This window comes from Carassius gibelio, chromosome B5 (genome assembly GCF_023724105.1).
Source record: "Carassius gibelio isolate Cgi1373 ecotype wild population from Czech Republic chromosome B5, carGib1.2-hapl.c, whole genome shotgun sequence".
Classification (NCBI taxonomy): Eukaryota; Metazoa; Chordata; class Actinopteri; order Cypriniformes; family Cyprinidae; genus Carassius; species Carassius gibelio.
The window spans coordinates 42242706-42267185 of record NC_068400.1 but is presented as its reverse complement, the minus strand read 5'-3'; the positions used below and the strand labels follow the sequence as shown (position 1 = coordinate 42267185).

At 36.0% G+C, this 24480-nt stretch overlaps 1 protein-coding gene across 2 annotated transcripts in view; it reads right to left on the bottom strand.

The window, feature by feature from the left end:
* LOC127957972 (serine/threonine-protein kinase TAO3) overlaps window positions 1-24179 on the bottom strand; it is a 49622-nt gene extending 25443 nt beyond the window's left edge. Inside the window, exons 1-2 of one of the 2 annotated variants that reach the window (XM_052556718.1) lie at window positions 23885-24179; window positions 291-501 (exon numbers count right to left, since the gene is read on the bottom strand). In XM_052556718.1, coding sequence (XP_052412678.1) covers window positions 291-425 — 135 coding nt within the window. In that variant the 5' untranslated portion in view covers window positions 426-501; window positions 23885-24179. Of the gene's footprint in view, window positions 1-290; window positions 502-22675; window positions 22845-23884 lie in introns of those variants that run through there. The other variant, XM_052556717.1, reaches the window with a different exon arrangement.
* Between the last annotated feature and the right edge of the window lie 301 nt (window positions 24180-24480).

Below are 24480 nucleotides of genomic sequence, written 5' to 3'. Positions count from 1 at the left end.
TAATCCTGGTTTTAAGATAATATGTCTACTCAATGTAGTTACACTACCCAAATGAACAAAGAAACATTGATTATAAGTAAACAATACACAATGATGATAACAATAAGTGGATATTGTTCGAGTATGAATGGGTCATTTTGAGTAAAAAAAAAAATGAACTCCAGAACACTAAACCTAACAAAAAAAGCAACCATAAAACACTGTAAATACAACTCAAAAACTGTGAAAATGTAACTCTGTTAATCATTCATGCCCCAGTGCATGACGTACTGTAAGTTATGAGTACTCACAAAGTACACCGCTCCGAAGCTCCCATGACCGATCTCGTGCAGGTCGCAGAAGACTTCCTCCGGGTCATCTTTAAAGAAGAGATTGGCCGTCTCTGGGTCCTTCAGTCCTCCCTTCTGCGTGGACGACGGCATCATGAGTTAGACAGAACCTCTGATGTCCACGTGCTTCTGCTCGACTTCATTCAGCAGGCCCGGCATTGACCTGCTCAGCCTGCGGACAGAACGCAGCGCATTAAAGACGGACCGAGAGAGGGTCATCAGCAGACAAGAGACTTCAAAGATGAGTAAACCCCAAAGTGAAAGTTCTGTCATCCTTCACTCACCCTCACCTCAAACCAGTTTCACTTGTTCTTATTTGGAGGAAGAAAAAAAATCTGAAATTTTAAACCGTTTTTGTTTCAGAATTTAAGTAATGACTTAATGGAACACTTCCCAAGTCTTCAGAAATTCTATAAAAAAAATAAATAAATTGAGTGATAAAAGACATTTTAATATAAAATATAAGCATACAAGTCAAGTGGACTAGATTTATGGTACAGTATGTTTTTTGTTTGTTTTATTCATTTTGGAGCTTTAGCGTCTCTGCCCTGATCTATTGGCACAATATTGAGGGACCAGCATATTCGTGAGAAAACTTCCTTTAGTAAATAATGACAAAACTATATATTGTGCTTTAAATTAAACATTTTAATAAAGCAAGCATCCTGCTCAAATGCAAAAAACTTTATAAAAAAAAAAAAAAAAAAAAAAATATATATATTTTTTTTATTTTTTTAATAATAATTAAATGTATTAATTATAATTATAATAATTATTTATTATTTTTTTAATTATAATAAATACAATAAAATAATGAATAAATAGGTGGAAATAATAGTAGTAAATATAAAAAAATATATAAAATAAAATACAATATGTAAATAAGCAAATACAAAAACAAGTAAAAGAAAGAAATAACAACAACTAAAATAAATAAATAAATATCTCCACAATGCTGTTGCACCAGGAATAATATATTTTCTCATGCACATACATGACCCTCACATACCCACAGATACTAGTGAGTGTAAAATGATTAGATACTTTTATGCTGAGTACAGGTCTCTCCCATCCACAAAGTCTACACAGTGTTGTTCTCAGCATGCTTGAGCATGCACACGTGTTTGTGATGGTAAACTGGTGTGACACAAATGTGTTAGCACTGGGGGTAGTTTGGTTAGGCATCATGGGACGACGGCTCAGCGTGTGCCAGCATTGATCATCATGTGCACACACAAATACAGCGGCCGCCTGCATGTAACACTGCAGACATCTGACCCAGACCCAGGAACAAAAGCTGCTGAGAGTACTGGGTATCCAATACAGAGAGAGACCAACACACACATTAAAAATATGATATAAAAAAGAAAAAAGAAAAAGCAAATATAAACAGAATTGCAAAAAAAAAAAAAAAGGTTGTTGAATAGTAGAATGCAGCCAAATGTTTGTAGTAGTATGGGGGGGGGGATGTCAACTACAACAACAACACTTGCAAATAAATTATTTATATCAACCTAAAATGTTTGTGAAATCAGGAAGAAAAAATAGGTTTAAGAAGCAAAGCAAAATAAAACAATGACTGATGAAATGTTATGAAAAAACAGTTTTTTCTTTAATAAGTTGCAATGATAAATTGTGCACAATAAGCCAAGAAGCATTTATATAAATAAGGTCATTTTTGATTTCATGCCAACTTTAAATTGCAGTGCTTTAATTTAATTTAATTTTTTCATTGCAAGCCTTTCTCAATCCTGGGAGAGGGTAGCATACTGTAAATGAAAATCCATATTGCAAGTCAAACCTAGTGTGAAAACAGCTGCAAACAACATCTTGCTCCAGCATGCAGTAAACTAAACCTACAACCTTACGGTCTGATCTAAAACCACTACACCACCAGTGCCACGAGCAAACGCACTGGACACTTGATCCTAAACCATGAAACACACGATTCAGTTTCATAAGCGTAAGTGAGGTCCTTTAGTCCACTGACCAAATAAATGAAATCTTCACTATTCAATTACTGAATGAAGATAAATAGACTGCGGGTAACAGAAGTCTCAACCGGACACAGGTAAAGCCGCTTCTGATTGTGACTGGCATAAAGGTTAATAAGAGTTCACAGTCATCTAACAAATATATATCCATTTCTGCACAATGCACTCATAAAACCCATTCGCTCCAGATCATTTAAGATAATTTCATTTAGAGTTAGTGAAGACGTTGCTGTACAGTTTGGGATTTTAAAGGAACATGAGTTGACACAAATCAGCCGAAGTTACATGAAGAAAAAAACAAAAAGCAGCAATTCGGTCTTGTTTTATGACCACTACATGTGTTTACAGTCCAGCTTCATTCAACCCTTGCATAACAGGACATATAAAACAACATTTAAAAAATTGTATCATTTCTGTATTTATTCACCCTTGTGTCATTACAGAACATAAGATATTTTGAGAAACGTCTCACTGTTGCTTGAATCCCAACGTTCTTCAAAATATTGTATGAATACACAAAGTCATGCAGGTTTGAAATAATGTGAAGGTGAGTAAATGATGTCCGAGTTTTTAATTTAAGGTCAATTATCCCTGTGCTGGGTTTAATATAAGCATTAGTGACATGCTCGCAATAATCACTAATAAGAAATCTGACTCCACCCATAGTTTGTAGAAATCAAGTCAATGGAGTAAAACACATTAAAATGTTCAAAACAGTAGATGGGTTTCCACTGAAGCGCATTTCAAACGTCATTTACATTTTCAAAATGTGCTTGGATACATTTTTATTAGGCAAAAGAAATGCAATACAACGCAATTTCCCACAATGCATCAGATCAGACGTCTGCTGTTGATCGCGAGCAAATAAAGTGCGTCAAAGTGTCTGCCATCTAAATTTATGACATTCACTATATAAATAAAATGCATTCCTATATAAATTCTTTTTTGACTGACTATATAAATCAAATTAATTGAATCTGAACACACATTGTTATATTATATGGCATGCAATTTCAGCAAATTTATACATTCACAGAATTCCCATCTATTTTCTAAATGCATGTTACAGATAGTATTGCAAACAAATTACCATGTATATCTTTTACATTTTTTTGACCTTCCAGTGAAGAGTGACATCATCCATACTTAAACCCCACCTTCATCTGCAAACATGCATTCATTAATGTACGTAACACCCACATCCTAAACTCAAATCAGCAACCAATGGACACAACTAAGTCCTCACAAAGGTTTTTTCATTATATATTACACTTTGATGCAACAACATCCATTTCACCTTGAAACTCACGTGATAGAATCACTTAAACACACTTTCAGTGTAAGGTTACATCCTTCTGTATTCTTCAATTTCTCTAATTTAGACGTTGGTGATAAACCTTCACAATTTGCACGAACCCTAAACATTTTCCAAAATAACATCTATCATTTAGCAAAGGCCAAAAGCGATTGGTTGACCTGTTCCACCAGCAACAGGCAGAACAATGTCTTCTGGTTGCATCATGTCTGTTTATCTCTCCCTTTTTCTGTTTCTGTCACTTTTCAACTCGTGCACAGAGTTGCCGTCTTCTACCTTCTTCGCTTCAAACGACGACTCAGAATACGACAGCATTTTCCTTGTCCCTCATAGGCTGAGATCCAGACATCTGCAACCAATAAGATTCCAGCAACCAGAGCCGGAGTCCTGCTTGATGATGCAACGCAGAACCAACAGGTTGCAAGATGTGAGAGTCAGTCTAATAACAACAACCACATCTATTTGGGAAGAATAACTGTGAATCTATGGCTGCTTTGTGTTAAGGTTGAGAGATTAGCCAGCAGGTTTATTTCAGATTAATGGAGGGTAGAAACGAGGAGAGAGAATTCATTAGACTCTGACTTTTCCTCTATATAATGCTCCTTGTGCCATCAGGTCCCAGTGGAAAGGTATCAACATTACTAGTGTATCTGTGAATGCATGTGTGTGTATGCAGTGCATCAAACCTCTGAATAAAACATACGTTTGACATGTTGGTGTCCACATTCGTCCTGTCCTTCTAAACCACAGGCCTCCCTCATACGGAGAAACCTTGGAAAACATGTGAAATCCAGTCCAGTTTTACATCACAGCATGAAACTATGTATGACTAGGGTTGCAAAAAGGTGGAAAATTTCCAGCAAATTTCGGAAAAATTCCAGAAATTTTGGAAACTATCCAGATTTTTTTTTTTCTTGAATATTCCATGGATTTATTAGACATTTTCCACCCCTTTGCAACCCTACATGACACTAGTAATTTGTGGAGGGAAATGGTTTATATGTGGTAATGCCTATATACATGCTTTTCAAATTTAAAGGTTAAGAATTGAAACAATATAATGATTTTAGAGTCAAATGAAAAGTCAAAAGTTGTGATGCTGTGTGTATGTGTATGGCATATGAGAGAGGCCAATGTTTTTTAATTTCTCTGATGACTGTGTGAGAAGAGACGAAGATCTTTGATATGACTTGTGAGCAGCACACAGATCAGTTCTTACGTCATTAAGTCAAACTCTTCAATCAGCACAAACATGAGCTTTGCAGTCATCAGCGGCACCCATTCATCACCACAGACGAATTAATAACAGTCACATGATCATTAGTGCCAGAAATGAGCATTTCCTAACGCTACAGACACAAATAAAAGAATAACCTACACATGAGCAAAATTCAAAACACAACAGCAGTCAACTACATCAAATCCTGCATCTATTTAAATGGTGAATATTACTGAAAACAAACAGCGTTTTCATTGCTCTTTTGAAATCAATGGATGAGTTGATCTACACGGTTTCCCAAACTGGAGCGTGTGAAGAAGCTAATCATTAATTAAATCTTAAAAACGGAACACTTTAAATGTAAAAACTGGATGTGCAAAACTGCATAGTTTCAAAATCGACTTAGTTTGTCTGAATGACTAAATCAACTATAATTGATTAAATTAATATCTAAAAACATCTGTAGATGAAGCCAATTTGAAGCATTGCTAAAAAATAAAAATAAAAACATTACTTTTGAACTATCCAGTTGCTGGACTCAACAGAAACCAGATTAATAACAACAACAACAACAGTTTACTCAATTTTCATATTTTCATAAACTATCCCTTTATTTGTAAGAATCGGTCAAAGGATGTAAAATAAACTAAATTACAGATTTTCTTTTTTTTTTTTTTTTTTTTTTTTTTTGCATTGCAAGAAGATTTCTGGGGGGGTAAAATAAAACGCTAGAAAATAACTATGCTTCTTTAAACCTAAATGAAAAGTGTAATTGATTCCCAACAGCTCAGTGTGGCACCTCAGGCAGCTCATCATTGAGAAACAGAGGAATGCATAACAAAAGAGGAGGAAAACATGAGCGGAGAGGAAGAGGAGGAATAGAGAGAAAGAGGGTCAAAAAAACAACCTCCTTTACATTTCCCCTCATGTTCACATCCTCACTCGCTCGCCCTCTCTCTCTCTCTGCTGTTTGTGTGACTCAGCAGACAGTGATGCTCACAACTGACCCTGTTGGGGTTATAGAATGAGAGAGAGAGAGAGAGAGAGATCTAGAGCAGGCCAAGACTAGAAAGAGCTGGCTTCTCCTGCCCGACTGCTTTAATTCAGTAAGATCTGCTGCTTCTCCACATAGACGACTCTATTTAGAGTAACATCCCTCAAACGCTGTAACATTTCTCCTTCATGCAGCGAGAGGAAATGAGAGAGGAGGAGAGAGAGACCTTTAAACTAAGAGACTGATGTAGATGGACTGGTGCTCTACTGCTTGCTTAAGACTTCTGGATCACAAAAAAAAAAAAATAAAAAATAAAAATACTGGGTGGCATAAATACATGAATAAAGAGAAATTGTAGAAGTTTGCAGAATGATTCACGCTTTACTATGAAAAGCTTTACAAATAATCACAAAAGGAAGTCTGTAGGAGGCTGCACAGATTGCACCTGGGGAAGTACTGAAGGTCAGAGACAGTAACAGAGTACAACTAAAATGTTAAAGTGGGTCTAAACATCAGGCGGAGGTTTATTTGACATTTAGAGCAAGATTTCGGTCCAAAGAGGCGTGAAGATCAACATTTAAGTTTAGTGTCACTTTAGAAAATACGATTTTGGTGCTAAAGAAAAATTATTTATTAATGTTTTTTTTTTTTTTATGTGAAAAAATAATTATATGAGAAATATATTTTGTAGCATTATAAATGTCTTTTCAGTCACTTGATCAAATTAAAGCAACTTTGCCGAATAAGCATCATCAATTTCTTAATAATAATAAAAATAATCTTCTTAACCCAAAACTATACATGCGAACACACACACATATACATTATAGGCCTGTATTATTTACATTATGTTACAATAAAAATATTATTTACATCGCTTAACACTAGTTTAATTTTTTTATTATTATTTACTTGTACTGCTAATGATCTGCAGCTCAATTTATATGTTATTTTGACCCAAAAGCCATTTTAATGAGTGATTATGTGCATGCAGACGGCCAGTGTATCTGCATTGAGATTGGCCTGTGTGCTACGGTTATCTCCGCAGAAGAACACTCTAGTTTAAGCAGATGTGTGAGTCAGTGTAGTTTGGGCCCCCGGGGCGCTGCTTCATGTCCCGAGAGATAAGATAACAATTTGAACAACATGCAAGAGAAAATAAAGGGTTTAATGCTTGACTAACCAGAGAAGAACACATGCATTTCTTTTCATTAATAGTACACTATAATAGACAAGGATTGCGGTTTCTTTTAAAAAAACAACAACAAACAAACAATTAATTGACATTTATCTTGTCAAAGTTTGGGGTCGGGACCTTTTAATTGATCAAATGTGACACTAAAGACATTTACAATGTTGCAAAATAATTCTATTTCAAATAAACACTGTTCTTTAGAACTTTCTATTTATCAGAGAATGATGAAAAAAAAATTCTTAAAAAAAACTGGAACAATGGCTACTGAAAATTCAGCTTTGCTGTCACAGGAATAAATTACATTTTAAAATATATTACACCACCTGCAATTTTTTAAACTGTCACTTATTTTATTTTAACAAATAAAAGCAGCCAAACAGATTTTTTTGTATTAAATTTTAAATTTCCAGGTTTTCCCCAACCATGGGAACTAAAAGCTAAATTAAGTATGCATTGGGAATGTGTGCCGGAGCACTGAGCCAGGCCTGCATTCGACAGAGCAGATCACTGATAGCGCTTCAGTTTCCATTACCCTCCGCCGGCTTCAGAATTAACCAGTTCGGATTCCCAGCGAAGGGAATTCGACAACAGATTGTACAATTTTTATGCCAGTCTACTACGCTGCATAACAGTACAAACGCACAAGTGCATATGCCCTTCCTTCCTGTCCCACTTTCATCTCGCTTCACAAGAAAGCCATCATTAAACAGCACTTAACGCATTCATTGGTAACACTTTAGAATAAGGTTCCATTAGTTAATGTTAGTTAATGTATTAATTAACATGAACAAACAATGAATAATACATTTATTACTGTATTTATTCATCTTTCTTAATGTTAGTTAATGAAAATACAGTTATTCATTGTTAGTTCATGGTAATTCACAGTGCATTAACTAATGTTAACAAGCACAACTTTTGATTTAAATAATGCATTAGTAAATGTTGAAATTAACATGAACTAAGATTTATAAATGCTGTAGAAGGATTGTTCTTGCTTAGTTCATGTTAACGAAAGTAGTTAACTAACATTAACTAATGGAACCTTATTCTAAAGTGTTACCCATTCATTTAGAGTCATGCTGAAAAAAGGCTGAGCAGCATCTGCATAACACAACTGCACAAACCCAAACAGATGAGAGGAGAGAAGGTGAATTAATCCTCTTCATGTAATATAGGTCACAGGCACAGGGATGCAGAAGACTGTTGGTATTCAGTACGGTTGAGCTGATGAGGAACATGGGTGATTCTGAATTCACACTGCATGATTTTAGCCTGATTCTTCACTTGCTGACAGATTTTGCGAAATCACGACAAATGGCCGAAATCGTTCACGCAATTAATAATCACGTAGTTGAATTATCAAAAGACGTGATCTAAGGGAATCACCGGTTTTATTTTTTCCCCAAATTTCATTTTTTTTATTTTTTTTTTAAATTCCATGTTTCTGTTTTAATTTTTTTTTTTTACGCCAAAAATCATTAGGATATTAATTACAGATCATGTTCCATGAAGATATTTAGCAAATTTCCTACTATATCAAAACTGGATTTTAAGAACTTGGACCACTTCGATTTTTGAAAGGTGATTTCTCAATATTTAGATTTTTTTTTTTTTTTTTTTTTGCACCCTCAGATTCCAGATTTTCAAATAGTTATCTCTCGGCCAAGTATTTTCCTCCTAACAAATCATACAACAATGGAAAGATGATTTATTTAGCTTTCAGATGAAGCAATCTCAATTTTAAAACACTGACCCTTATGACTGGTTTTGTGGTCCATCACATACGTTTAGTTTATAGCGCTTCCACAAGAAAAAGAATAGTAGTGGTAGATATGCTTCTAAAGCACATCGAGACAAATGAGGGATCAAACGAATGATCAAAGAGGATAAACAACCAGACATTTTCAGTCCTCGTTTTGATCCAACTTTCATATTAACTTTCACTTTTTTTTCGTGACATTGCAGCATCGTCAATATCACGTCAATGTAAATCAGAGCATCTCTGGTCCCAAAACACAGACACTGACTCTGCCTCTGGCCTCCCTTCAGGTGTCAACTGATATCCAATCTGATATTCTGGTGGTTCATTTGCCCGATTGACTGAATACACAGAGGAAGACTAGCCAAAGTCTGCAGTTCACTTTCAGCATCAACAGCAATGATTTATTGATTGATTTTAACGTCCAAAACTGCACTCCAGATGCAAAACTGGAACCGGTTTTCAAATCAACAAAGTTTCAGAAATGTCAGTATTCGGTAACACTTCAGATAAAGGAACCCATGTTCACTATTAACTAAGAGTTTTCCCTCAATAAACTCCAAATTTGCTTGCTTATTAATAGTTAGTAAGATAGTTTTTTGTTTAGGTACGGGGTAGGATTAAGGCGTCAAAAATATGGTCATGCAGAATATGCGCTTTAATAAAATGCCAATATGTAATGTAAATGCTAATAAGCAACTAGACAATAATAGTAAGAATAGGTACTTAAAATTAAGTGTAATTAAGTTTAAATACCTTTTTAAAAATGGAAGACACATACACACACACAAATTATAAATATAACAACAAATATTTGATAAAATTAATATTTACTGGATAGTGCATTATTTCTTAAAATGGATAAAAATGACAAATTTGATTTATGATTTGAAAAAAAACGACAAGGTGCGAGGATGTTAAAGCCACAACAGAAAGCTTTATAAGTGATTTGTAAAGCACAAAGAGTTCCTGCATAGTTAACTGGTTGTTAAAATAGCACATGATAAAATGCAATACAAGGCAATAAAATTGTGAATTACCAAAGTCCACTTGTCTGACACATTAAACCTGTTAACGTGCATGAGGTCACAGTTTGTTACTTGGCTACATGTCATTTAGCCTTTCACCGAGAGTATGCAATACTTTCAATGGGAGAGATAGCAACAGTGCAGCATCATGGGATCAAATGACACGAAAGAAGATCTCTGTAACTCTCAAGGTCACACATATGTGGGATTGAACGCAGTAAACATCGAGTTACAGCCAAGACTTTGGGAATCAGACTCTCTCACAAAATCTAATCTCACATGGCCTGTAAAGGGGGAAGAGTTGTTTGTTTTGGCATGATAGAAAAAGACAAAAAATAGTTAATGGGTTAATACACTGTCATTATTGATCTTTCATCTAATTTTGTTTTCAGGAAAAGCGTTAAATATGTTGACACGCCGCTCCAATAAACATGAAGTCATGGATTGGGGACAGAACAGAATCTTTTCATAACAACATTGTTGTTTGGTGTAATCACAGTTCATCTCAGGACTGATCTTTATTTTCTATGACGGTTCGATCTCCCTACAGCAACAGAGTTATTCATTTCACAGCACACTGATTCCAGTCATACAGACTGACTCACACACAGCTCATGCCTACCCAAACACACACTTATCATGCACTGGTGTTGAGTACAAACTACAATGTGACACTCACAGCAGCCTGCGAGAACTGCAGGACAGAGCATGAGACAAGTCTCTTGACATCTCATAATTCACAAACAGCCTCTATTGTTGTTCTGGTACATGTACAACTGCACACATACACTGCAAGAGGCACAACAAACTCCGACAAGGGACAACAAAAACACTAATTAATGACCTAGCATTTCAGACATACAGTAGGCATTATGTAGGGGTTGACCGATTATCGGTGCCGATATTAAGCATTTTTATGATTATCGGTATCATCTTTTTCAAAAACAGATTTGTTGATAAAATAACGTAATTTTTAAAATGCGCTATTTGACATATATCAGTTCAAAATATCAGTTAGTTATCGATCTACTAGATCTGTAATAATCGGTATCGGCCCTAAAAAAACACATATCGGTCGACCACTACTTAGAGTTGGGCCGCTAGACGATGTTATCGTCCATCGCCGATGGCCAACAGACATCACAATGTTGAGCCAGCATCGTGATCCCCCCCCCCATACCCCCCGCAATCCACCACATCCCGCAATTCAGTGTTCGGAAAGAAAAATAAGTGTACTACAGAACCCCTAAAGGAACTAAATAGCCTACGAGACAGGATGATAAAAAAAAAAAAAACTATATTTTCTTTAGCAATTATATCACTGGGTAATTATACTGTATATAAATTGTGAGCATCAGGGAGCCGCTACTAATATGAAGGGCATTGAAACCGCTTTTTAATTCACACTCATTTTCATTTCACTTTCGAAATTCACGATAACATGGACTCTATTTTATGGAGCAGTAGTACTGGTTGGTAGTAGCATACCGTGGGGTTTCAGTCAAGGCCTTCAGTAAGCAACTGTAAACTACATACCCTTACACATCTATCTTACACATCTCTATAACAGCTAACACAGACACATGCATATAGTTCACATATTATGCCACACACAGGCTCTCAATGACAATGACAGCTGATCAACAATTTCAACAGTAGGCTAGATGAGGGTAGGTTAAATTAAGAGTAAATTTCCTTACATTGATCAGTAAAAGTAATCCACTAATACACGATTCACTATGAATATTCACGTCACTCTAAAATGACGATGCGTCCACAGCAGTAAAACTGTTCAAATGCTGGACATCCACACACCACGCCAGTATTATCAACGCATCATGTACACCTACAAAACAATGTGCATGATACAATATTCGTCAAATAATAAAGCACTCACTTGTAAACTAGGTTTCTTTAAGTACCGGTGGTACCGAGGATCCGGTCAACCCGGTTCTTGATGCATACAGCGCTATGATTTCCGCGAAGCAGAAAACGTTGACGGAATCTCAAAATCCAGCCATGAAAATGAAACTTACATTTTAATATGGACAGTCACAGAATTTGTCAAAGTTGGCATAAATTAATCAAATCTCCATATGGACCAGTATCTGTAAAAGTTGGTTGAAATCTGATTCCTGTATGTTCTGCGCGTCTATGTGTGTGTGAATGAATGAATGAATGGTTTGTTTAAAACATAGACTGAAGCGTGTCACGCTTGCAGTAATTTCAGCATCTGCCATCTCAATGAGGACATAAATACATCAACAACATCACCAGAACTGCTCTGAGTCACTTCACAAGCATTTTACCATTTCGTTTGAGTAAAACCAATTTCAATTTAAAGGTATTCACGGCAACCCGTCAAAATAACTTCCTTTTTTTTTTTTTTTTACATAAAAGCATTGTGCTAGAAATATTACTATTATTTAGTAGAATGTATGTGATACTGCTACTACTGTTGAATTTTTTTTATAAAACTGTATTTTTTTAAAGAAATAAACCACACAATATTTCTTCCATTTTTATATAATTTTTTCACCATTTTTTCTTCCATATAATTTTAATAGCAAATCCCCTTTGTTTACCAAAAAATAAAATGTGTTTAAATTTTATTAATTAAAAGACTAATTAAATTTGGGTGAAACTTGTTTACTGTTTTTCATAATTATATTACTTGTAGAAAAACTTTAAACACAATTTTTTTTTTTTATATTAGCATATTTTTGTGTTGTGCTTAGGTACCAAGAACCGTGAATTTTCACTGGTATCGGTACCGAATACTGAAATTTTGGTACCATGACAAGACTAGCCGCTACCACACATTTTACAAGATCAGATATTTGCCGTGGTGCTCAGTATCTGCAAATCATTCGGCATTATCCTATCAGTCATCTCTCCTTACTCTGCGTATGTGGATAAGTGAACTTTCATGTACTATAATATAACAGTCCACCGCTAGCAAGCGGCTAACCATGTCCCTTTAGTGGCTTCAAAGAACGTGTTGTTTTCCGTGCCTTTCTGCAAATGCATTTAGGCTTCAGGCACATCCCCTAACATGGAGACTACAGTGGCATCACGATTAATCTCCTAACTACCTACACAAAGCATGCAAGTAGCACCACAATTCCCAACGAGCAGACAACTAACCAATTCACATTTCAGACATAGATGATTATATAGAATTGTCCCCACAATGGGCCAATTAACTAACCAGCTATCTTGCATTTTTTTGCACTAAGGTAACAGCAGAACTTCCCAACAAATTAACATTTTAGCGTGGGGAAAAACAACTTTTGAATAAAACTATTGCCAAATGTCAGAAATAGACAATATGCATATTATAACATTTAAAAAATAATAGAAAAGCAGTGCAGTGAAATGCAAAACCTGTGATTGAACTATTACCATAAGTATGATGTGTGCATAATGGTGACAGGCTGAGAGCTGCTGTTACTTTCTTCGTTTAGCCTATCTATAGTTAATAATAGTCTACTGGTGTTATACTTTTAGTCATTCATCAGTTTGAATTGCCTTGACCTTTAAGCATTTTTCTTTTATTATTATTGATAATAAGATACGTTTAAGATAATTTTGTACAATAGGTGCAGTCATATTTCATGGATCTTTTCTGCAAAGATATTTAACAAGTGATCTGTTTAACATGATGACTATTCAGCTTCATTTAAACAATTAAGACAGGGACTATTAGTAGCATCATAAAAGGTCCAAACTAACCAACCAAACAAAAAAACAACATAACATTTTAGACATGGGCACTACAATTTCTCAAATAGGGAACTAACTAACTAAGTGACTAGCACTAGAGAAGACATGAAGTCATGTCAAAAGATGAAAATGAGCTTGACCTTACATTGTGTCTCAAACTGACTAAGGCTTTATTCATGCATCTGTTTTAGCCAAAACTAAAATATGATTTGAGACAAGCACAGGGTACATACTGCATTTCTGCATGTCTGCATGTCTGTGTGTGGATTTGGCTGATTTGATCACCACAGGAGATGAATCAACTCAATGCATCTGTTCTCTCACACACACACACACACACACACACACAGGAATGTACCCCACACACTCCTGCATCTACATATGAGCACAACGGTTTCTGTCTTTCAAGCTCACACAGGAAATCAGCAAGAAAAATGCTCACTTCCCTCCTCCCCCTTTAACCACACACCTCAAAATACTGACATTACAACTCTACACTTTAAATCACATAAAATACAAAAATAAATTAAACATACACACTCATTTCGCCTGGAAACGTATGCAGATGTGCGCACACACACACACACGCTCTAGATTCAAAGAAGAGCTGTTCTAAACCCAACAGGATTTTCCAATCAGAGAGATTAATGCGGAAGTCACACACACACACACACACACACGTGCTACCACTTCCCTGGCACGAAACGCAAACCACCAGCTTTTTACACTGTTAAATATTTAGACCCTAAAGAGTCTGAATTAAAGCTGCACAGCTCGAGCGCAGTCATAATCTCGAAAAACATTAGCGATCATTTTATTTTCACGCACACACACACTATAAAACTTACAATTGAGTTATCTTGTGTATGTGTGTGTGTGTGTGTGTGTGTGTGTTTAAGGAGGAGCAGTGCAGAGCATGATGATGATGATGATGTCATCAGGCCCTGAAAGTCTCTGGGCATTCGGGACTCATTTGCATAAATTTGTGGCTTTAAAAGTAGCTCACCTAAAATAGCACTACTATTTTCACTCATTCACACACACACAGACACTCAGCCAAGACCCCTTACTACGCATACAGGACTTTTTAATAAATTGTTGCATGGTCTCGTAATTATGATATAAAGAGGCCAAAGCATGTGGCAAATGTTGCATGATATGCTTCCTTTAATATCACTGCAGAGATAACCTGTCGATGACGAACTCAATCCAACTGTGTTCTAGCAAACAGAAGGTGAACGATTATACAACCTTAAGATGAATAGTGTGCAAAGACAAGCAGGAAAGAGGAAACTGAGCGATGAAATGTTGTGAAGGAAAACCTCAGCAAGTAAAAGCGACGCACAACTTGGCCACTGAATCATCGCTCGTGCTTCGGGTTTGGCGTCACAAAACACAAACTGACAGTATGCACCCACCAGTAAAAACAGACATCAAAAGTGATATCTGATCACTGAATAATTGTTGTTATTCAATTCAGTTCATGCCTCACGCTGTTCTCGAATCAGACGATGACCGAGCAATCGGTCGGTCCACACTGGCAGCATGTTGGGGTCAGTTTAGACTTTTATTGCTTGTCACTTTGTCATGTTGCACTATAGCTGAAAAGACAGCGCAGCCACGAACCAACCCAAAATGCACCGCACGTCTATCATAAACAAAACTTGACGGTTAGGTGCCATGAGATCACTTCCTGTAACACAGGATATGAGCATCTGTCACCACAGGAAATAATTACTGCATCTAAGACACTAACTGTGAGTTACTATTAGTGTTTCCCTTCCAGACGGAGAGCGCCAGGCAAACCTAAAAACCCTGAAAACCCAAGTTCACCCCAAAAAAACTATTTGCTCATAACCCATGCCAAAGCCTTTATGCTTTACTTTTTTCAGAGGGACACAAAAGATGATATTTGATGAAGTCCAAACAACATTGGCACCCATTGACTTTCACTGTATGGATAAAAAAGACATTTTCAAACCATCATCTGTGACGCATGCTGGCAAAATGAGTCAGAATGCACAAAGCCTAATTACAAGCTACAGGAAAACAAGTGAAAAATCCCCTCATCTAGCAATCCCAATGCTCCAAAACCTCTAAAACTATCTTTATTTATACGCTTTCTAAGAAGTCTACCTTCTTTGTTTTAAAAAGTTGAATTTGTCAGCTGGAAGCAAAGCACTTGCGTCTGACATTTCTGAAAAGATCATGCAATAAGTGAACGATTGTTTAACATCTGATGTGTAATATTATATTACATCTGCGCATTACAGTAGGTATTAATATATATATAGTCTCAATGTTAATCAAACATTTAAATAAAAGAGGGAATCACTCGTTTGTTTTTCTTACTTGACTGTTTAGATTCAAATTTAAGAAAGTACTATACATTGAATTTGTCTCCTTCTATATTTGTTGTTTGCATTTCTGTTCTTATTTTTAATAACAACGATAAAATAACTCAAGATATTATGATTAATACTAATTGTTAAGAAAATAATTGTAGGAAAAGATGCATTGAGAATCGCTTTAGAATCAAACAGTTCCCTCTGAATCATAATCGAATCGTGAGTCTAGTAAAGATTCACATCTCTAGTAAAAATAAAGTCCTCTGTGATTGGTCCAAAACACCACAAAAAAAACTATTCTGACTGAATTTATTTTTGACAATCTGCTCATCGTGACTCATTTTGCCAGCACAGGTAACATTTATCGTTTCATCTTTAAAACATCCACTTCCTGATCGGCAGGCTCGCCTCACCTCCGCCCACAGTCCCTTCACTTCTGTCTGATGCAAACTGCATATTTAAATGGCTAACACTTTCTAGATCTGACAGAACGTACTGTAATCTGGTTGGTGAATCTGATGCAACTGGACAGAGTCAGGGAGTGAACGGTTTCTGCCTGGAAACAAGATTGTGTTTATAAGGTTATAGATCAGTAAGAGTGCTTTTAAAGAAGCTATCACTGGATTTGCAACTGAGCTCTGTTTTGAAACAGCATCAAAAATAGATTGAAGATCAATGTAGGGCTGAATGATTCTGTGGAATTTTGGTTTTGTTTTTTTTAAATCAAATCTAATTTGAAATGTGATTAAAAAAAAAGTTTAAGAATAGTGCCACACTTGATGCTGAAATATGCAGGATATATTTAAGTAAAACCACAAGCTTTATGATAAATATTTTCAATGCATATAGGCTGTAAATAGCCTTAAGCGAGACTACATTCACATGAACACACAAATATTTAATCTTTATCCCCTTGTATAATGTGCCTGGGTCCTTTAGTATTACATGTTAAAATTTAGGTTATAATCAGAAAACAAAACACACACAACATGATCTGAAGAATCCCCTGAAAATGTATTGTAGAGCCATCATCGTTTTTAAATGCTGGATTGGTTACTGGATTACATTGGTTCGGTGTCAAATGTTACTAGAAACAAGGGTGAGGTTATGTGTCAAATGTAAAGAAGAGAAGAGATCATCAAATGTCTGGGATGTCAAAAAGAGGAAGGGAATCTGAGCTGGGGTTAAAGCTCCTTTAATGTGTTGGGGTTTGATGTAGTGATGTCTTTTTATGCAAGAGAGAGATGAATGACATCAGGGGAGGAATGTCAGATGTTGAGAGAGTTATGAAGAAAGTGAAAGAGAGAATTCCCCGGACAGTGCACAAACTGGAAAAATGTAAATGTGACAAAACAAGAAAGACCTCCTTCTTATGAGTCTGAATCATGCAAAAGCATTGGATCGCACTGATGTGAACAGAGCAGAGCAGGCCACTCGAACACACACACAGATGAGGCATTATGGGATACGATCGGTCTGTCAGAGAGAGAGCTCCAGTAGGAGATCTGTCCTGGACTACATCACGTATCATGATAATTGCAATCAATCAATAGAGTTTTTTTTATGATACGCAACATATGGCAATATGCAAACCAACCACAATAATAACTAATCATCATCATCAGTTGGCAAAGATTGTTGCATGATTGTTGTTTACAATCATTGTATAATATTACAAATAAAAATTCACATGCACAGCTGTCACATTATTTTAATTGGTTCAGTTTATTGGCAGCCTGATGTTCACTGATATTATAATTATTACAAAATATATATCAGCACTTCTCAAAAACTGAAAGCGAAGGTGAGATATATACATTTCGGGTGACACGTCCCAGCAGTGAGCGTTTTTTAATGGGTGAGGATGTCAGTTTCAATTAAGGAAAAGAAAAGTTGAGAAGAAAATAGAATTTTCAAAGATGCTTTGCCAGAGGTATGTGTTCGTTGAGCTCCAATCCAGCATGAAGCTAATCTGTTTGATTTGTAACAAGAAGAGTGGAAATGTAACGCAACAATGAAACAAAACACAGACATTTTAAACACCCCTGTATTGTTACTTTTGGCCTACCTCTTGCTGACACAAACTTAATTGTCTTACAATTTTTGCACTTGTTATGTATTTTTAACGCAGAAGGCCAAAAAAATGCATGCATGCATGCTTATTAAAAACAAGTTTTGTATCAACCTTTAACATTGATGAAAATTCAGATTTGAAACTTTGAATGTAGACTTTGAGAACCCCCTAATATATATTTTTCAGTCATTTTGTGTCCGTTGTCATTTTGATGTGGTTTCATAGAAGCATTAGGCCACACTGGCAAAATTCATCCCGATCCCTTTAAAATCCTCAGTGAAGCTATAAACTGCATGTGAGCGCTGTTTTCTGTGTGGTGGCACATCAGATGGGTGAAACAGAGGGCTTTAGGACGGGGGCGTGGTTTCTATTTATAGAACATAACTCATTACCTCACGCTCTCTTTACATTGAGAGAAACAGGGGGCCTGTTCCAAATCACGTACATGCACGCAAAATATTTACATATTTATTTACATATTTATTAGATTGCAAATGTCAACAGAGGAAGCGTCTTGTCTTAATGCATTTTGTCTGCCTCTGAATGTGCTTTCAATGATTGGATTGGCAAACATTTTGCACCCCATTAACTCCAGCACTGTCCTCTAGTGATCCGAGACGGAGGGCCACATGAGGTGTGACACAAAAGCTATCCATGAACTACAGATGCATGTGAACACAGACATGTTTCTCCAACGTATTTGCACGCATATGAGACATATATCACACCACATAAAAAAATAAAATAAATAAAGATTGTGCCACTTGCTATTAAATATTAAACGGTGAATTATGACAATGCAACCTGACCAAAAAAAATAAAAATCAAAGTCCACACAGATATTAGACATTAATAAAAACCAAATTAACTAAAAGCTATATTTTTCAGCTTTGCACAGAAGATACAATATATATAATTGATTTTATTTTTTAACTGCATCTCACCTGGTCATGAAGCATATAGTAGTACTGTTCAAAAGCTGTTTTCAAATAAATGAATTATTTTATTTAACATGTATGCATTAAAACGTTTTAAAGTGTCTTTTAAACTTTCTATTCTATTCTACAGGTTTGTTTGATGACTTAGTTCAGTGTATTCAGGCTGTTGGCGCATTTTATATTGTGCATGCATCAAACATAACAAGAGCGCAACATTACCTTCCAGTTTAGTAAATGACTAAATTAATTTCCTTGTCTTTGTTTTTAAAGCGGCAGACAATTGATTCAATGTTTCTCTAGTTAAGCCTAATAACAGCCATCTATTTCTCCATTTTTTTATCTACTTGACATTTCTGCATGACAGCAGAGCATTTATTTCCCCATACTGTGACCTGGAGAGCCACCTTACTGTGACAGGCATGCTATTGTGAACATGTAAAGCACTAAGTATCGGTAACTCAATCCACGAGAGCAATGCAATTACCTTAAAGCATCTGCGGCAAGTGTCTTTTTAGGAATTCACACAGCTTTTGAGACCGTCATTAACATCTGCACATGTGAGTGTTATCTTAAACGGTGTTCTTCTACGAGGCTCGCTGAAGCTGATCACATCTGAACATTACGACTGATGGCAGAGGTTTAATTTTTAATGTACTTTCCTACTGGGCCATGCACTCTCAAGCCGCCCACCATGGTTACTCCCATCATGATGCATTTTTTAACAGAGATGTTGAGCTCACATGGAAGAGACTTGGAAAAATAATAATCACAGTCCCAGAACACAACAGTAGCAGAGGGAAATGGGAGACTCATCCCTCTCGCTCAAGTAAGAAGATCATCAGAGCATGTCCATCTTAGAACAAACCAATATTTATGAAAAATGCATAGCAGAAGAGTTGACAAACCACTATTATTCAAGGGATCAGATCAGACAATTGGTTTTAGTCAAGACCTGAAAAAACTAAGACCTAAAAATTTACTCTGTACCCTCTTAAGTGCAAAAATGACATGTAAACATTGCATTCTAAGCATTTTGTCACTAGGGTATGTATGTTTCCGGCATAAAAGCTATGGGGCAGCTAGACTGAAGTAAAATAATTAAGGTCAAAGGTTACCTGAGGCCAAAGATCATTCTATGTGGTGAACAGAAACACAACCTCACTGAGCACAGAATAAAAAAAGGGAGTTTAAACCTAAAGTCTCAAATGAAGCGCAGTGAAAGAACTGTCTGTGTACACCAAGGCCGATATATCGGCCGATATTTGCCATTCATATTTGTAAATTTCTCAGTGTGCTGGATGTAAAATGAGGGTTAGCCTGGCTTTATGTGAAAAATATGATTCCCAATGCACACAAACTTCCAAGAATACTGAGTGCCCCGTTGGTTACAGCGTTTACTTCCTTTTTAATTATATTTTTGTTAAATATTTATTTGTGAAAAATACTTTGTCATCTAAAATATAAGTTTATTTTTTAATCCAGGTGTCAAATTATTTAAAAAAATAAATAAATATTGATCAATTCTAAATATATCAGCTTTATACCAGCTATCGACCCCCTGAATTCCAAGATTTCGGCATCAGCTATCAAAAAAAAACAATATCAGTCGACCACTAATTATAAACACAGGCAGAGCAGTCCGTGAGGCTAAATCAGTAGCGCTAATTATAACGAGCTGGGTGTTTTCAGGCCACTCTCTGAATCCCTGCGCTGACATCAAAGCAGCGATGGAAGGCAAGTCAGTTCAAAAACAGCATCCGTGGACTAAGGTCAACTCATTTGAACCTACATCATTAACTCGTACTTTAGAGGAACTAAGATTAGTCGAGATGGTGATTTGGCAGGCTGGATCTATATATGGGTTTGGTCACTCCTCTGAAACATCTGATATATAATGAAGTGGAAGATGATTTTAACCATTTGGCTTTTATAAATGCATGCATGCACTATTGGAAAGACTTGGGAGTGTGATCAAACACCTTTTGATCTACAAAAGACACTTTTACAAGGTCTAGACAAGAGAAAATATTTGACATCCACTCTTGAAAATAAAGGTGCTTCACGATGCCATAGAAGAACCTTTTTGTATAAATGGTTCCTTAAAGAACCTTTAACATCAGTAACATCCTTTAACACCTTCAGAGTGTATATAAACAGTGCATGGTGATAGGACTAAAACAGGTGCATTTCTATCTCTAGCTACAACAAAAATTGTACACAAAAACAACATTCAATTCTGAATTTTGTGAATCAAATTATTTTTTAAATTAAAGTACTGTCAACCTGGAAGTTCTGTGTTAAAACAACTCATGATACCGTTTATAATACAAATTATATATATAAAAAAAAAATATATATATATGAAATAGATTTAATTTTATTAAATTAAGTTATACTTGATTAAATAAGTATTAAAGTCAATTAAACATCAACCCATATTTAGAAAAATAAAAATAAAATACATTTGTAGATAGAGCAAAAATATAAGCCAACCTCAAACCAGGACCTGAAATGAACAAAAACTAGAGGCAAATACTGTGACAGCAACATTAAAAACAGATTCATGTTTAAACCGATAACACTGTAAAGTATGTCAGTGTATGTCCAAGTGCATTTGCTGGAATGAAAACAAGATTCTCAATGCAATTAATTTAGGAATGTCCCAGTCACCAAACATGAATCGATTCTTTCAAATGGTTCATTTAAATGATTCAGCGTTTCTCTATTTGTTTTCTATTTAGTTGTATTAGTAATGGCTTTATGGCAAGTATTGTAATTTCATGTGCCAGTTTATTGCAGTCATGAATACAGGTTTACGAGTCGAAGATGATTCTTGTTGGTTAAAAAGAGCATTAGAAGATGGTTATCGGTTCAATGAGTTCACTGACTCGAGAACCGCTCGGAGCGATTCGGAGACTGATTCGACTCACAAGAATGATTCATTCGGACATTAATAATTCATCATGACCACAAGGCAAATCGTGAAGGAAATGCATATAATTAGCCAATAGGAAAATACAAACTGGAATTACAGTATACTACCATCATCTTTGTTTAGGCTACAAACAAATAAAGCCCAAAACGACTGTACTAGTTCATGCACAACGCTGACAGCGCCAAATAACGGTAGAAAAAAAAGAAAAAAAACTTCATCCCCATAGTGGTGAATTGTTTTTATCTTGCGCTCCTAATGACCATATACTTCATGATGACAGAATCCATCCACGCTGCAGTGTGTGAAAGAGATGCGCTGCTTAAAATAGCTCCACAAGGAGCGAGGCTTAAACAGAGCCGAGGACGCGCACTAAACAGCCCAACATGACATCAGACCTCACTTCTCTAAATGTATATCAAACTGGACGCATGCTTTCATTTTAACGATTGAATGCGTCTTTACGCACTATAAGCGAATAATGCTTCTGGCGCGCTCCGTTTTTAGACGAGTCCGTATGCGTTCAAGAAATACGAATATGAACATAGTGAGGATTTGCGCTGCAGAGGAAGTGAAAGTTTGGGTGTATAGGGCTGAACAGTTAGATTAGCAAACAGACTAAGATCCAGCAGGTGTTAGTTAGTTAGCTAAATCAAAAAAGAAACTGAGTCCTAACACCCAGATCTCTGCGTCAAACAACTTTGGGTTGTATTTAATTATATTTGCCGGACTTTGAAATTAATGTGCACGGATATATGTCACGCAAACCCTTTGACAGTTTTAACCACGAAACTCATGGTAATGTAATGAATGATACTGACCTGTTTTCTGTGGGGTGACTGAGAGAGCTCAAGGGAAAAATTCACCGTCCTGAAAACATTTATTCCGGCCGACAATTTCGTATTTTAAACGTTTTGTTGGCCCATGTTCTCCTGTCTGTCTGTCAAACGGACTTCCTGGATGAACAGCCGCGTGCGCGTATACTGAAGTTCACGAACACACATGCGTGCGCGCACGGAAATAAATGCACATTTCCACAAAGTAGGGTATGCAAAGCAGCACTTTTACCCTCAGTCCAAAATAAGCCGATAAATAACTATATATGAATAGATCTTTATTAAGTATGATAAAGAAAATAAAAACGCATAGTTATTTCAGTATAGAATAGCTTCTTAAAAAAAAAAACTCATAAGTGTGTTGTAATAATACATTTGCAAGAATTTCACAATTCTGGGCTTGTTCCTTTTAAAAAAAATGGATTCTATAATAAATGCATGAGTCTCTTACAAAAACAGGAAATAATACTTTAACTTTTTAAAAATACTGTCAATTCAGAAAAAATGCAATCTCTGACATTGTAGCAGAAGATCAGAAATGTCATTAATTTTAAGAGTTTAACATCATGATAGCAGTAGCTTTAGATATCATTAACAAACATTTTCTGTGTGTGTGTGTTAGAAAAACATAATCTTGTCTAACTTTATTAAAGTATAAAATTTCATTGCATCACATATTACAAAAAAATTATAATAATAATACAAAAAAAATGGGGGATTCATATGAAACATTGCATGAATATTTAAAGCCTAATTAAAGCATGCTATCTGTGTCTTTGGAGCACAAGCTGAAGTTTACGGCGGACTGGCTTCAACTACCCTCAATAGTTTTGAGGGTGTTTTTATAAAATAATGACCTCTTAATAGTAAGATCAAGGGAATTTTGGTTTCTCAATTCAAGACCCCTTTAAACATTAAAAAAATGCATTCAATCATAAAAGGATCCTAGATATACTGATTGTGTAAACAAACACTGTGTATCACTTGACCAGTTGTAGTAATAAATACTTTATGAAGGTTCAGGGGACATCAATCGAGCACAGAGGGAATCTATGCAGAGACGAATATGACACTAGATACGATTAAGACGCTTTTAATTATGACGCAGCGTTTCACTAATATCAAACAAAAATACCTCTCTGCAAGACGATGAATATGCGTAATAAATATACATGCCAAGGAACACGGCCTTACCGAGTCAATCCAGGTTAAACTCCATAGAAGTCCGGTTATAAGCGAATGTTTTCAGACGAACAGAGTACAACTCCACTTTATTTCTCCTGTAGCCCCTGCAAGGAGGAATGTCGAGCGAAATCAACTTCCAAACTCATTGCAAGTGGCGTCTTGGGGCTCCTACATGAAAATGCATCAACCTGTTTTATTTTCCACAGACGTCATGACTATCTCTCTCTCTATTTCTATCTCTTCTCTCTCCCGTCGGTGTGATGATAAAGCGTCCATACAGATGACGTTATGATCTCCAGCTCAGATACTGTATAATAAACCCCGAGCACGAGCGTCTTTCACGAGCCCTTCGCACCTGCTACAAAGTAACAGCGCGCTGATAAACGAGGGGGATACTATTATATCAAAGAGCTCTGGAACCCAACAGCGCCACCTGCCGCTTGAGCGAGGAACAACTCATTAACACACAATAGAGATGATGACAGAAGTCGCAGATCACTTAAAAGAAAAATGCTATGATAGGATTATAATCTAGTGTAATGATGATTAGTTTGAGGTGTTTGAGGTTACTCCTCCTGGCCATAATATCATATTTTACAATATTT